Source organism: Limanda limanda, chromosome 18 (genome assembly GCF_963576545.1).
Source record: "Limanda limanda chromosome 18, fLimLim1.1, whole genome shotgun sequence".
Taxonomy (NCBI): domain Eukaryota; kingdom Metazoa; phylum Chordata; class Actinopteri; order Pleuronectiformes; family Pleuronectidae; genus Limanda; species Limanda limanda.
Genome location: NC_083653.1, coordinates 21907425 through 21920955, shown reverse-complemented (window position 1 = coordinate 21920955; position 13531 = coordinate 21907425). Strand labels below are relative to the sequence as shown.

The following is a 13531-nucleotide window of genomic DNA, read 5'->3' as shown; positions in this document are numbered from 1 at the left end:
TTATGGATGAAGGACGAGGGAGATGATCCTGAGGCGTCGGAGCAGGAGCAGGCAGGTTAAAGCATGGAAAAGGGAGAAGATGGTGGAGAGTCATGGCGTGGGCAGGTGAGCAGCACGTTCTTCAGGCCCTGCCAAGCTGAGCGGAGGATCCCCTGTGTGAATTCTTCCTCCAGTTATTATTTGTTCTTCCACTTGACAGATTTGATATGTTTTGACACGTTTGACCTCTTTGGTTAAGACTCATATCTTCCTGTTGATGATCTCCTTTTGATTGTGACAGTTTTGGTGGGGATGATGCTGTCCACAAAGAACGAGATGTATGATAGGTAAAGTTCTTGTTTCAGCGACTTTTGTAGCCTGCATTATTTAAAGATCAGGGACATGGACCAATCAGTTTGAAGTTCTTTAAAAATATATATATATATATATGCTATAAGAAATATGCAGTATTTGTCCTGTGAGATGCCTGTGGTAAGATTGTCTCTATATATATATGTATATATACATCATATACAGTATAATATAATTGAAACCCTTTAGTGTTTTGTGACTGTTTGCGTCTGCATGTATTGCGTTGTTTAGATCCATAAAATAAGAGGTTGACAGTTGGTCAAAGGTTTAAACAACTATGTGTATTGCAAACATTTTTAGGAAAGGCAGTAAAAATATAGTCATTAAAAAACGAATGTCTAGTTTTTGTATTACGATTTTAATACAACAGCTATAAACTGATGAATGGATGAGCATGGTTACTTATTAACAACTACGTTTAACTACATAACATAAGTGTTGAATGAAGGCTGTTAATCCACAAAAACTTCATGCTTTCATTTTATGAGAAACAACTAACAAAAAATAGCAGACTTCTAATACTGTAAAAATAAACAGGGAAGAAGCCAAGGTTATGATGTTACACATTATATATTCAATCAGAGATAAAACTAAAAAAATTGAAGGTTTTTAGCTCGTATAAAAATGTGCCAATTATTAAGTTGGGTCGTCGACAATTAAATGTCACATCATCAAATGTGTCTTTCAGACTGTAAAAACGATAAAAGTCTAAATCATGGACACACAGTGGATCACTGAGGAAGGTTCTGATCCTGATCTTACAGAGATGACAGATTTATGGATGTTGTTCTTCCATGATTACATTTGGAGGATTTGGTCATAAGTGGGACAATTCCCTGTATAAACAAATTCAAGACATACACAAAGAAAAAATCTGACAGACTGAAAAGAATGACAGTACTTGTCTTAATGGTTATGTTTAACAGAAAGAGACTTGTTTAATGTGTTTGGTCATTGCTCTACTGGGGATAGTGATGGCATTGACAATGTTTATCTTTTATGCTGCTGGGCAGGTTCCTACGCTGACAGACCCACTGACCACGGCAGCTTTGCTCAAGCTCACTGGGCTGTTGTTGATGGTCAGGTTCCTCATGCAGCCAATGTAGAGCTTTCTGGTGGGAAGGCTCTCTGGAAGGAACAGATCTGAAAGGACAGAGAGTGTCAGCAAGTACAGAAATGAGAAAGTGGAAATCAGAAGATGTTACTCTTTACTCACCTGGAGCTCCACCTATGAACACTGGCTTTGTAGTGTCCGTGGAGCTGGCATTCACAGGTCCCACCATGTGGCTGATCTCAGAGTCCACATCCAGCTGGACAACATTGGCATCTCGGATCACTGGATATACAGGACAGATGCAATAGCTTAGTCAAAGAGCTCCTCAGAATATTTAATCTGTGGTACAGACTGACTGTTTCTCTATTGAAGCCAAAGGGCTGTGACTTACTGTTGGGACTATCTCGTTTATTTCCAGTGGTGATCACATTTTTCAGATACTTTACTCAAGAAAGGGTTGGGGTTACCAATGTCTCCCAGTAAAAATATTCATCCCAGCCAAAGTCCTGACTGAACCAACAGGTATTAAATGCTCACATTTGCTTGTTTCTGTGCTCATTTGCAGATCTCATGTATTTGATTAGACATTTGTGAGTCCATCTGCAGATGCTGGATTCAATTTACAGACCAGCGCTAACTTTGCTCTTTAATGAGCAGGAATTGCCACCACACTACAGCTGTGTTTACAAAGTAAAGAGCAAAAAGTACAATTGTTTTCTTCTGAAAAGCAGAAGAGAAGATGGAAAAATACAAAGCAGCATAAAGGTGGCATCAAATGGAAACACGTACTTCTATATTCTTTCTGTCAAATTACTTTCTATTGTAGAAGAAAATATTTCAAATGATTGCCTTCACTGAATGTTGACCATCAGACAGAATTATGTTGCCTTGATGTGATTCCTGTCTCCAATGTGCAGTGAATACAATTATTCTGAACCAGCCACAGAATTTGGACTTGAAGGAATTTGTATTCTTCCACACTGGATTTAATTTTGCATTATTACACTTCCAACTTTCAAAACTAATTTGATAAATTAGTTTTATGAACCCAGTAATCACATGAATAATTAAAGTAATCACACCAAAGGATCGATTAAGCAAAAAGCACAAGCAAGTGACAGTGAAAAGCTAAGTGCCCTCAAACACTCTTTAAAGAGGCTATAGAGTTCGGTATAAAGATTAATTATTTATTTTTTTTATGGTCAAAAAGAAGATTCTCACCTGTAATTCTGTGCCAGTTGCCAGCACACAGACCTTGTTTTGGAGACACCTTTGTGGAGAACTCATGGGTTCCATCGTTCACAAGAACCTCAACCTGGAAAAAACATGAAAATTGTGTCCATGCTTTTGAAAAAAACGATACATTGTGTGTGCAGTTTTCTGTATAACTGTCCAAATAACTTACTGCTCCTTGATGGGTGTACATGGTAATAAAGCCATCGGCTGTGAACAAATGCATTAGCACCCCAGACGCCACACGGGGGCGCACCTCCATCACCAGCTCAAACTTCAGCCCCAGGTTAAAAGAGTCATCTGAGAGAGAGAAGCCAACAGGACAAGATGAAGTGAGCTCACGGTACTTTATCCATTCTGGAACCCACCTTTTTACTGGATTTAGTAGCCATGTTTCTCTACACTGCCTTTTGCATGATGCCGCTCATCTTCTAACACAATCCGAAAAATGTAACCATATCAGAATCGGTTAAACATTTTATCTCACTTCTTAAATTTTTCTATCATGTGATATCTATTGCTTTTATTATATCTTAGTTATGTTGATTTGGTTCATATTTTTTGTATAGCACATTGTTACTTGTATTGAAAAATAATAATAATTATTATTATGAATATTAGTATGTAAAATTACTTGAAAAATTCAAAAGCCACAGCCCCAGTCCTAAGTTCCTCAGAGCTTTACCTTACATCCCCCATCCTCCTTGGGAACTGACACTTACAAAATGTAAGATTTAAAAGTAGTATTCAATTCCTTTCAGATTGGAGCTTGAGGATTAACAAACCTGGGCCGACTAGACACTTACCTAGCACAATGTATCCTCCTTCCTCTGAGAAGTATGTTCCTGCCTCAGAGAGTCCGTCAAAGCAAGGAGTGACCCCAAACGTCTCTGTCACAGAGGGCAGCCACAGTCCATCTAGCTGAAGGTTCTTCAAACAGCCGGTGAAGCTGTATGCCGAGTTTCTCTAAAGAGAAGTGCAGGGAAACTTATATCATAAGTAGAAACAAACAGAATAGGGCAGTATTCAGACATTAAAGTGAGATCACAAGCAACTAGCAGGTTGCTCAGAAAGCGCATAGCCACTGCCAAAGCTAACTCCCTCTTGCCATGTTAAATACAATTCTTGGATTTGTCCATTTATATGAACCCACTCAAAATGTAATGGGTTGGCCATAGCTATGCCCTGCCACCAAATTAATGGAAATAGTTTAGTAGTTTTTGCTTAATCATTCTAACAAACAAACAAACAGATAAACTGTGATGAAAACATAACCCCCTTTGTTGTCGTAAATAGAGAGCACATATCATTGCCAAGGTAAACGCCCTACCTTGTCATGTTAAGGAAATCTCTATTTTTTATTCAGTGATAATCTGTCAGTTGGGGGAAAAACGTCTTTATGCATCTTTAAAAATCAGGGTTGGTGAATTCTAGGGGAAAGTGTGGCAGTGGTGATTTCTTAATGTCAGTGTAATAAGCAGAGTTACTATATCGTGTGCTTTCCAGCAGATGCCAAAGGGCTCTTAATTACAGATATTTAATATAAAGTCCATGTAATTCAAGTGATCCGTGCTGTGTCTGTTTTTTATTTTAAAACATTAAACCAAATCAGCTTTTACCCATACCTGAACATTCTTCAGAGCTCTCCCAGGAGGAACTCCTCCGACATAGAGGGGACTGTTGACATGCCAGGAGATGTTGCTTTCCTGTACTCTGTCCTCCAGGACTGTGAGCCCATCAATTATTAAACGCCCCACACTCCCATCACGGATAAAAATAACCTTCAGTGGGAGAAAACAGAAGGTGTTCACTGCTAATCTTGCCACATAACTAAACAAGCACTTGCACAACCATAGATTCATTACTGACATGGAATACCTGCATAAACTTACATTGTGCCATGCACCATCATTGTATTTCTCCTCACTCTTGATTTTGACTCTCTGCTCTGCTGCATTGAAGGTGTATACCAGCTTCCCTTGCGCCAAGAACAGAGCCATAAAATTGTCCTCTTGGACATCAGATACATAAAAGATGAGCCCAAAGGATGAGTAAGTCTTCAGGGACAAGGAGAAGTGGGACCTGGGAGGTGAAAGGTGCATTTAGTCATGCGTGTAGAGTGTAGACACACAGAAATCCTTGAAAGACTCTGTGAGAGTGAGTTTTGAAAGAACTTGACCTCGAGGTTAATTATAGTTCTGCTACATGTACCTCTCTGAAAGGGAGTCTGGGAAATCTGTGAAGTGCTGTCTGCTATTGGCGATGCCACCGTAGTGGAAGGCTTGGTGAGATGCTCTGGGACTTGAGGAGAGGTAGCAGGGCTCAATGTTCAGCTCAGATGGCTCCTGGTCATCACTCTTCAGTTCCATCAGGCCTAGAGGGAGGCTGGACTTATCCCTGGTAACCTTTAAGAGTTTACTTAGTGTCAGTGTGGCTCAAATATTTACAACCAAACGAAAAGCATACATCCTCAAAAAGCAAATCTTAATGGAAGGCAATCTTTCATTTATACCTTTTGCGACTGGCCATGTTTGGCCCTGGAGATGTTCTCCCTCTGCCTTGACAGCAGAGCAGCAGGGGGGCGCTGGACTGGACAGTCCTGCAGGGAGGTCTGCACCTTCTCTGTGTACCGCTGGAAGTCCTCAGGCTCAATGTCCCGGTCTTGTCTACAGAAACACAGAGAGAAGGAGTGTGAGTGCATGAGTACAAGAGTGCCATGTAAAAGCTTTAGATGCTCTCAGTATGCTATCATGTCTTCATTGAAACACACCATGTCCTTAACCTACTTTATTTGAGAGTGACATCCTCAGAAAATAAGCAGCGACTAAAGTTAAATATTCCCTGTTACAGAAGGGAGGGATATGAAGGGGTCAGTTTGCCTATTATAAAGAGAAAAATAAATATGTTCCTTCCAGTCATACTCTCAGCTGTCGTGATTTACCTGTTGATGTAGGCATAACTGATGCAGCCTGTGAAGTTCTTGAAGCTGCTGCTTGGAGACCCTCCGTAGTAGAAGGTCTTTACAGCAGAGCCTGATGAGGGTCTTGTGGCTGATGATGGACGTTTCTTCTCCTGCTTGTCTTTGTCATCCACCAACAGAGAATACCTAAAGTTCACAGTTATACCAGTTAACCAATTATCGGTTCTGATACAAATTTCTAATGGCCTGCTTCAGTGTACACACCACCCACTTTTCCTACCATCTGTTTAACTACCACCTTTTTTTTTGCGGCATATTTAAACTGGAGACCATCTTGAAATGGGATCACAGCTAGCCATCAACATGTTGACATTCTGACCACTAAGGAGTCAGTAACCATTATTACATTATTATATGGTTACACAATACTCATGGGTTGCACCACATCCATTGTTAATGTCATTGTGATCTAACCTACTCACTGGTAGGGTTGGAATGAAACAATGCACTTGATTAACAAGATCTGAAAGTGTCTATGATCACATGAAAGCTTGTCATTAAAACTCTCAGTAGTAAAGCAATCAAGCAATTCAATTAATAAGAGAATTGCCATGCCACAAATATGACGTAAACGATAATATAAATGAAACTTTGACGGGACAACACAAGAAAAATAAACCAATAGTACAGTAAAATTAATAAAAGTCTGATGACTTAACCTCATATATTAATGTGAAAATACTCTGCAAATGGGGGCTGAACAACTGCCGACAGGATTCTGCAGCTGCACAGTCAAACACTTACTTCTGATTGTTCACTGAGGCCACTAAGAAGTGTGTCCTTCCATCACTGTATTGTTTCTTGTGGGATTTGACTCTTGTGCCTCTGGTGTTCATCACCACTGCTCCGTTCTCCAGGGAGATGCTGAACTCATCAGACTGTAGAAGGAGAAAATACAAGTAGTTATAATTTAGTTACTAGCTATATAGATACTATGGAACATAGTACAACATATTTGTCATTCAGCAGCACAAGAAGGTCTTAAAAAGAAAAAGTCCTGTTCTCCATCACAGCATTCTTAGACGAATATTAACCATCCTAAAATTTAATTGTCCTCAACTAACAGATTCACAATACAAACATGGATTTGTGTGTACCCCTTCACTGTGGTAGAACAGAAGTCCGGTGGGCTGAAGTGTTCTGAAGTTGAGTCCTCCCTCAAAGCTGTCGCAGGGTGAAATCTTTCCTGTGGATCCAAGGTAGCTCTCTCCAGTGAAATAGGCTTTATGGGACATCTAAGATGATACAAAACACATTTAACTTTCATCACCCCAAAGCTTTCACTCACCATGCAGCCTACAGATAGGATTTGACAAACTCAAAACAAAGCAGTAGGGCAACTATTTTCTCTCACCCTGACAGTGAAAGCTAATGTGGGTGCAGATGTGTGTTGATCTATGAGGTACTGACTCAAGATGGACATAAACAGTGCATCATCAGTGACAAAGTGAGAAGGGGATTTGAAGGAGCACTTACAAAGGACTCCTCCGGGCATCCACTGCTGATGCCAATGGTTCCAGGCTCCTCGAGCAGGTTGAAGTCTTTTTTCTGGAACTGGAAACCTTTCACACAGCCTTTAAGGCCGACTACAGCCGACAGCTCTGGCCTGGGATGATACGCACACAGTATTGTCACCATTAAGTGAAGAATCTCTATGATGCTCAAAACAAGACGTCAATATGCAGGACATAAAAGTGACAAAAAGTGACAAAAAACGTGTTTTGTGAGGTCATAGAGACGTTGACCTTGGTTGACAAAATGTACTTCATCCTTGAGATGAAATCTAATTTTGGGCCAAATCTGAAGATTTCTGAGATATTATGTTCAAGAGAAAGGGAGGGAAGTCTGTGCACAAGTACGGAGAAACTGAAACTCCAGTCACAACTGTAGCTGGAGGCATAACTAGAGTTAATGAAGACCAAAACAGAGCTACAGGGTGAGTAATTACTGATGTAGAAGCATGAATTATCTTCAGACTTTCAGAAATAAAATCAGTTTCTCTCTTATGCCATTTTATTTTTGCTCACCTGGATTTGAGGATGCTTGACGGAGCCCCACCGATGTATATATCTGAGAAGGGCAGTGTGGTTTTTGGATTCTCCAACGATTTAACATGGCTTTTGTCCACGAGCAAGATCATCTTTTTTGACTGATGGTAGATGATTGACAACTGTGCACACACCCCAAACACCAACAGTTATAGCAAAACATAACTCATGCATGTTCAGCCAACTAAATTACAAATGTGAAGTGTACCTCATGGTATCGTGCGTCATTTATTTGCAGTTTTGGTAAATTATCCTCAAAAACCCTTGGTCCGTTGGAGAAGCCGAAGTCATACATTAGTCGCAAAAAGCCATTCTTCAATTCCAAAAGGAAGTATTTGTCCTGCAAAAAGTAGAAAATAAATCCATAATAATTTATTGCAGTGTATAATTAAATGTGTTTCTACTTAAACCGTTATAGTACGTGAAAGAAATGTTATATAATACCACAGAAATTGCTGTATAGGGCAAATTACTGTCTTAAAATACATTTCAACATGTGGAGTCTTAAAGGGGGACTACAGTCTTTGGACTTACCCCATTGACCATGACGAAAAGGACGCCATTGTTTGCAACTGTTCGCACTGCAATATCAAATCTCGTAACAACACCAAATTTGCCCCTCCTCTCAATATTGTTGATCAGAGCGTAGCCTGTTCCATCAAATAGATAGCTGGCGACGCGACTCTGTGAGAATGCCAACTTGTACCTAAGAGAAAAAACGAGAAATGTGATTGGATATGTGATCCACCAAAGAACAACACCAAGGTCACAAATTTAATAATACATCTCAAAAGCACAACAAACTGCAGCCAAATTATCCTGCTGATTATAGTGTGATCATTTATTCTGATTGACAAGCATGAGCCACAGGCAGATATTCTTTAGTCTGCTCTGTGGATTGTATTTTGAGAGAACGCAGAATGTGGACTTAATCCAGACATGCAAATGTTTACCTGGGGCATGGTGTTGCTGTCACCTCATCCATTTTGTGAGTCTCCTTGAAATTGTACAGACTGATCACATCATTGTTGAGCGAGGCCAACTCGATGCAGCCCACAAAAGGAGCAAGACTCAGAGGAGGAGGAAGCTAGGTTGAAAACAAATACAACACAGTCACATGTAAAAAGAAACTGGTGATTAAATAAATATTTATTTTTATTAAGGGCATTTTTGAAATATTTTACCATGACATCTGGTGGGACACCACCAACAAAGAACACTATATCCTTGGGGTCAATGTCGAACATTGAGTCTGTGCCTGGAGCCTCGCCTTTCTGGATGAACTTCTGCTCGTCTGTGGAGCTCTGACTGGGGACGGTCAGAAAGACTTTTCCATGTCTGCCTAGCCTGCAGGCAGAAATCACAAAGAGGCAAAGGTAACAAAAGTCATTTTAAAACAATAAGAGACACGTGGGATGATGGGCTTGGTTTTTATACCATGGATCTCGCTTTTTCAAACAAGCGTCCTTCAAGTAAGACAGAGCAAATTTTTCTATGTGTACAAACTTGTTATAAGTGGTTTGTTTGAATGTTGCCAAATTGAGATTTGATTTCATCACTAGCATAATCTATTTCCTAACTTTTCACTCGAGGCAACTGGTTGGAAAACTTACCCAAGTAAATGATTAAAGGAAGGTCTGCATGGACAGTGCTTTTCAAGTTAAGTAAAAGCAGCTAACTGTAAAAATGTTTATAAAAAAATTAAATCTTTAAAGCTTATTTAATGTTTATAGTCCGGACTACTTGCTTTCATCTACTGTTAATATCTTTGAGGTCTAACAAAAATACATTTACAAAGATTCTTGGTGTATTCAGGTTTTCATTGTATAGTTCCTGCATAGAATATAGAAACATAGATTCCATGTGTTGCACACTCCTTTCTGCTAACAATCCCATGATGCAGTGTCACATTTTGGACATACATGAAAATCCTGATGTGTTGAAACAAAATTACATCTGGATGATTACAGTCTGAAATATATAGTACTTGTGTTCACTACTGAGTAAACTATTGAGTTGATTTTTATTTGTTTACTGTATTTGGTACACGTGTGTTTATAAATGAGGAGCAATCATATTCTTCTTCACTGCTTTTCTTGTCAAAAAACAATAACATAATGACATGTGAGCTACTTCGGCAGCATGTGCTAAAAGAGTTTGGACACACACATTTGTCAACTAAAAGTATTTTGTTGAACATTTAAAAGGTATTGCTTAAAGAAACATTGCTCCACAGTGCTACTAGTGAATCCACAGGGTACTAAAAGTAGTTTTTCTTAATTATACATTTGTTGGTTTGCAGTAACAGCTTTAAATGTCAGCTTCAATCAGATTAAACAAGGGAATCTGACATATAAGTTAAATCATTTGTATGGGCCACTTGAACAGATTTGTTTGTACATGTGCTTCTTGCACAAAGTGGATGTTTCTATGGCCCATTTAAATTACCTCTCTACTTTGATGTAGTTGAAGACTGCAGGCCATTGGCTGACAGGCTTTGAACTCAGCGGGATCTCAACATCTTCACCCCCGAGGTTGTACACGTACACCAGGTTGTCGTTCTTGATAGCCAGACCCATGTAGTCTTTCTTACCCTGAGGGAATAATCACCAGAAAACAACAGAGTGAGGTTTCCCAACATGGCCTTTTTTCAAGTTTACAACAGTGGCGGCTGGTTAATATGACTCGCCCCCTCATATATCCTGAGACAAAAAAGCCTGTATAAACATGTTGAACATAATTTAACTATATAATAATAATTTACTCGTACAATGCTCCTAGTAGACCATAAGTGCCTGTGAGCATTCAATATAAGTTGTATTAAATTTTTATTTGGTTAATTTCCTTCTAAAAACATATAGACAGATTCAGCAGCCGCAAGGGGGTGAGAATGTGTAAACTCTGTTTCTCATAACAAGAGTTTTGAGAAACAGAGACGACTAACTGGATGTGGTAGAAGTAATAACTTGTATTGCCTCCCATGCTTGCTGTTTCAAAGTGTCGGCACGGAGTTACTGTGATGGGGTGTGAGACCAAAAACATCCCTCTGAAAAATGCAAACGGTATGAATGTTGCCAGAGACATTTAGACAAAACAATGAGGCAACATTTTTGCAGTAGGCTTTGCATTGCACAGCAGCTCAATGAAGCCCTGCATCCCCCCCCCCCTTCAGGGAAACCTTGGTTTTCCCTGAAATACAGTCCACTCAGAAATGCTGTAGACCAACACCATTGCATGCAGTACAGTTCAGTGGCGGTGACACCACCAAGGTAAAATGTAAAAATGTAACAGAACACAGAGGCCTCACATTGTGTAGCTGCTCTCTTTCTGTGACCCCCCCCCCCCGCCCCCCCCGGTGGGCGGGCTAACGGTATTTATGTAAATGAACTCTAACTTTGAAGCTACTCACATGCAGCATTGTCACAGGCGTCTCTTGGAGACCTTTTGAATGGGGCAACTGTGCATTTTCAAAGGCTGTTATTCCTGCTCCCACGAACACAACAAACTATTCATATCCACAAGCTGCTCCCTGCATCTCATCATTGATCTCAGCCACTGTGTGCCGGCCTGTAAAGTCTTAGCAACGGCTGTGGGTCAAATACCCAGCCACTACATTAAGCAGTTGGTTGTTAAGCAGTTGGCATAATAACAGCAAGTACATGCAGTTTACTTGCTGTTGCTTAGCATTCTTCCTGGCAAGCATTGTTAATTCACTAAGGAGGAACTAATTCTATCCTCACATTTCTGTCTCCCAGGTAAAGGATGAAACGGTCCTCAATGGGATCCTTGTCAGGGTCCACTCTTATGAACAAGCTGATTGTTGTCACTGTCTTCAGTTCTTCCAGGTTACTGTGAGGGTGGACCTCCACCGAGGACTGGCCGTTGAACTTCATGGACACTTGGACCTGGGATTGAAATCAAACCACAGAGAACAGTAACTTACGGTGAGCTCAATACTGTATGAGACGTTGTTTCGTCATTGAAATTGAGTGAATCGCATCGCTATTAGCATCTTGATATGATTAACAGGCCTGTATTTAAATGAAGTTTATGATCGTGTAGGAAATAAAGAAAACAGATATCAACATGAGGTGCACAGTAAAAAAAGGTTTGGACAGTTTCAACTCCAAAAGTAATATTATGAGTAAATTATACACACGTGTATGTCCTGACAACAAGTCTATACTACTGCTGTGGGCTTCTTGGGCTAAAATTAAGCATGTGTCTCCTAGATCTACTGCACTTTAACCATGTTTACAGTCAACTGACTTTCTTGGCCACGCTCCTGGCCTGGGCTATGAGCTCTCTGATCCTCATGATGTTGGTGGTCACGTTGTTGACAGGCTTCTTCTCCTCAACCACCCTCAGTTTGTTCAGCAGCTCGGGAACAAGCCCGTTCAGGGTCTCCACTGCAAAACAGTTCAACAGAAAGAGACGGTTTCGGCATGATGCTTATACTAGGAAAACGTCAGTGCAGTACATTGAATGGTTAGCAGAGTTGACACATGATGAATGATTTAATACTAATTTCCTGCTGATAATCATTGAAACATTCAAGATACATGTGTGTTGGCCTGAGTGTGATACCTGTTTCTCCGGCAGAGGAAACGGCCTCTTCATAAGCAGATGCAGAGTATTCATTGTTTCTCATGTTTTTGGCCCATTCCTCAACCTTGCTGCTTATGGGTGTGATGGTTTGAAGGACCTCTGCTGAGTGGTTGAGCGTCCCCTCGGCCACCTCCAGGGTGAACTCCAGCCGCTGTGGTGTTCCGTCTGGAAATGGATGCAGAGGATGAAAGACCGTACATTCTGGAATAGTAATACAGGGTTTGCAACATGTAGTTGATGGTGAAAAGTGGGTTATCATTCAACTGTGCAGAGCTCAGCTCTATGGAAGATGCTTTGACTATATGAAAGAGGCTATCTTTCTTATGTCCATTAGTTATCCCTGTCAAATTAAATGTAAACATGTTATCTTTACATCCAAATAATTGTAGTTTTATTCATGTGAACTGCAGCCACACTATAGTTTTCCTGTTTCATTTTTGGGCATGCCCCCAGACTGCAACAGCTGGCTACTTTCTCCCACTGGCAAGCTACTTTTTAAAAACAGGAAACACGGTTAACACAATTATCTTGAAAACAAACAAGCGCCATCTTACCTCTCTGAATTCTACCAATATCCTGCACTATGTCTGCAAGCTTTTTGGTGTTCTTATCCATGGTCTCTTTGGTCTCCTCAATGTATTTTAACTTGTCAATCACCTCAGTTTCAACCTCTGTTAAAGAAAAAGAATTGTAAATGACATCCAACTGGGACTTTGACTATAATTATATCTGTGAATAAACCATACCATACCAAATTGTTCTGAGTGTAATGACACAGATTCCTTGAAAACATTTTCGCTCTGTGTTACAAGGAGTTCGAGCTCAGTGTTGATCCCTGCGACAACCTTAAACACAGAACACACAAAGGTGAAATGTATCAGTTTTAAATTATAGCAGATTGATGTTGCATAGCTCTGCAATGTAACCTACGTCTTCAGCTCTTTGGGATAAGTTGAAGGTGGTGAGTGAGGTGATATTTGCATCGTCAATGTATTTCACAATGTTGTTGTAGACGTTGGCAGCACTTATGGCTCTCTGTACAAAGCCGTTGGCATCGCTTGCTCTCAGATCCCTGGAGGAGACAGGAGGGTAATAATTTACCATCTTATTCCATGAGTCTACATTGCACCAGGACATCACATAAAACATGCATTAATTGAATCAGACAAAATGATTACAATGAATCAAGTGACTTCCTTTAAATGGGCTGCTTGTAGTAACAGCCCCACAGAAAATCCTCACTCTTGAGTGTTTTTT

The 13531-nt window shown here is 40.2% G+C and overlaps 1 protein-coding gene across 1 annotated transcript in view; it reads right to left on the bottom strand.

The window, feature by feature from the left end:
- Nucleotides 1-721: 721 nt before the first annotated feature.
- lama4 (laminin, alpha 4) overlaps nt 722-13531 on the bottom strand; it is a 31246-nt gene continuing 18436 nt past the window's right edge. Inside the window, exons 16-40 of the mRNA XM_061091780.1 lie at nt 13205-13346; nt 13026-13119; nt 12829-12945; nt 12254-12439; nt 11936-12075; nt 11407-11571; nt 10115-10260; nt 8851-9013; nt 8620-8753; nt 8201-8372; nt 7875-8006; nt 7646-7788; nt 7095-7224; nt 6716-6853; nt 6363-6496; nt 5580-5744; nt 5151-5304; nt 4850-5043; nt 4531-4720; nt 4264-4419; nt 3445-3604; nt 2811-2938; nt 2627-2720; nt 1568-1687; nt 722-1494 (exon numbers count right to left, since the gene is read on the bottom strand). Of these exons, the coding sequence (XP_060947763.1) occupies nt 1349-1494; nt 1568-1687; nt 2627-2720; nt 2811-2938; nt 3445-3604; nt 4264-4419; nt 4531-4720; nt 4850-5043; nt 5151-5304; nt 5580-5744; nt 6363-6496; nt 6716-6853; nt 7095-7224; nt 7646-7788; nt 7875-8006; nt 8201-8372; nt 8620-8753; nt 8851-9013; nt 10115-10260; nt 11407-11571; nt 11936-12075; nt 12254-12439; nt 12829-12945; nt 13026-13119; nt 13205-13346 (3643 nt within the window). The 3' untranslated portion in view covers nt 722-1348. The remainder of the gene's footprint in view (nt 1495-1567; nt 1688-2626; nt 2721-2810; nt 2939-3444; nt 3605-4263; nt 4420-4530; nt 4721-4849; nt 5044-5150; nt 5305-5579; nt 5745-6362; nt 6497-6715; nt 6854-7094; nt 7225-7645; nt 7789-7874; nt 8007-8200; nt 8373-8619; nt 8754-8850; nt 9014-10114; nt 10261-11406; nt 11572-11935; nt 12076-12253; nt 12440-12828; nt 12946-13025; nt 13120-13204; nt 13347-13531) is intronic.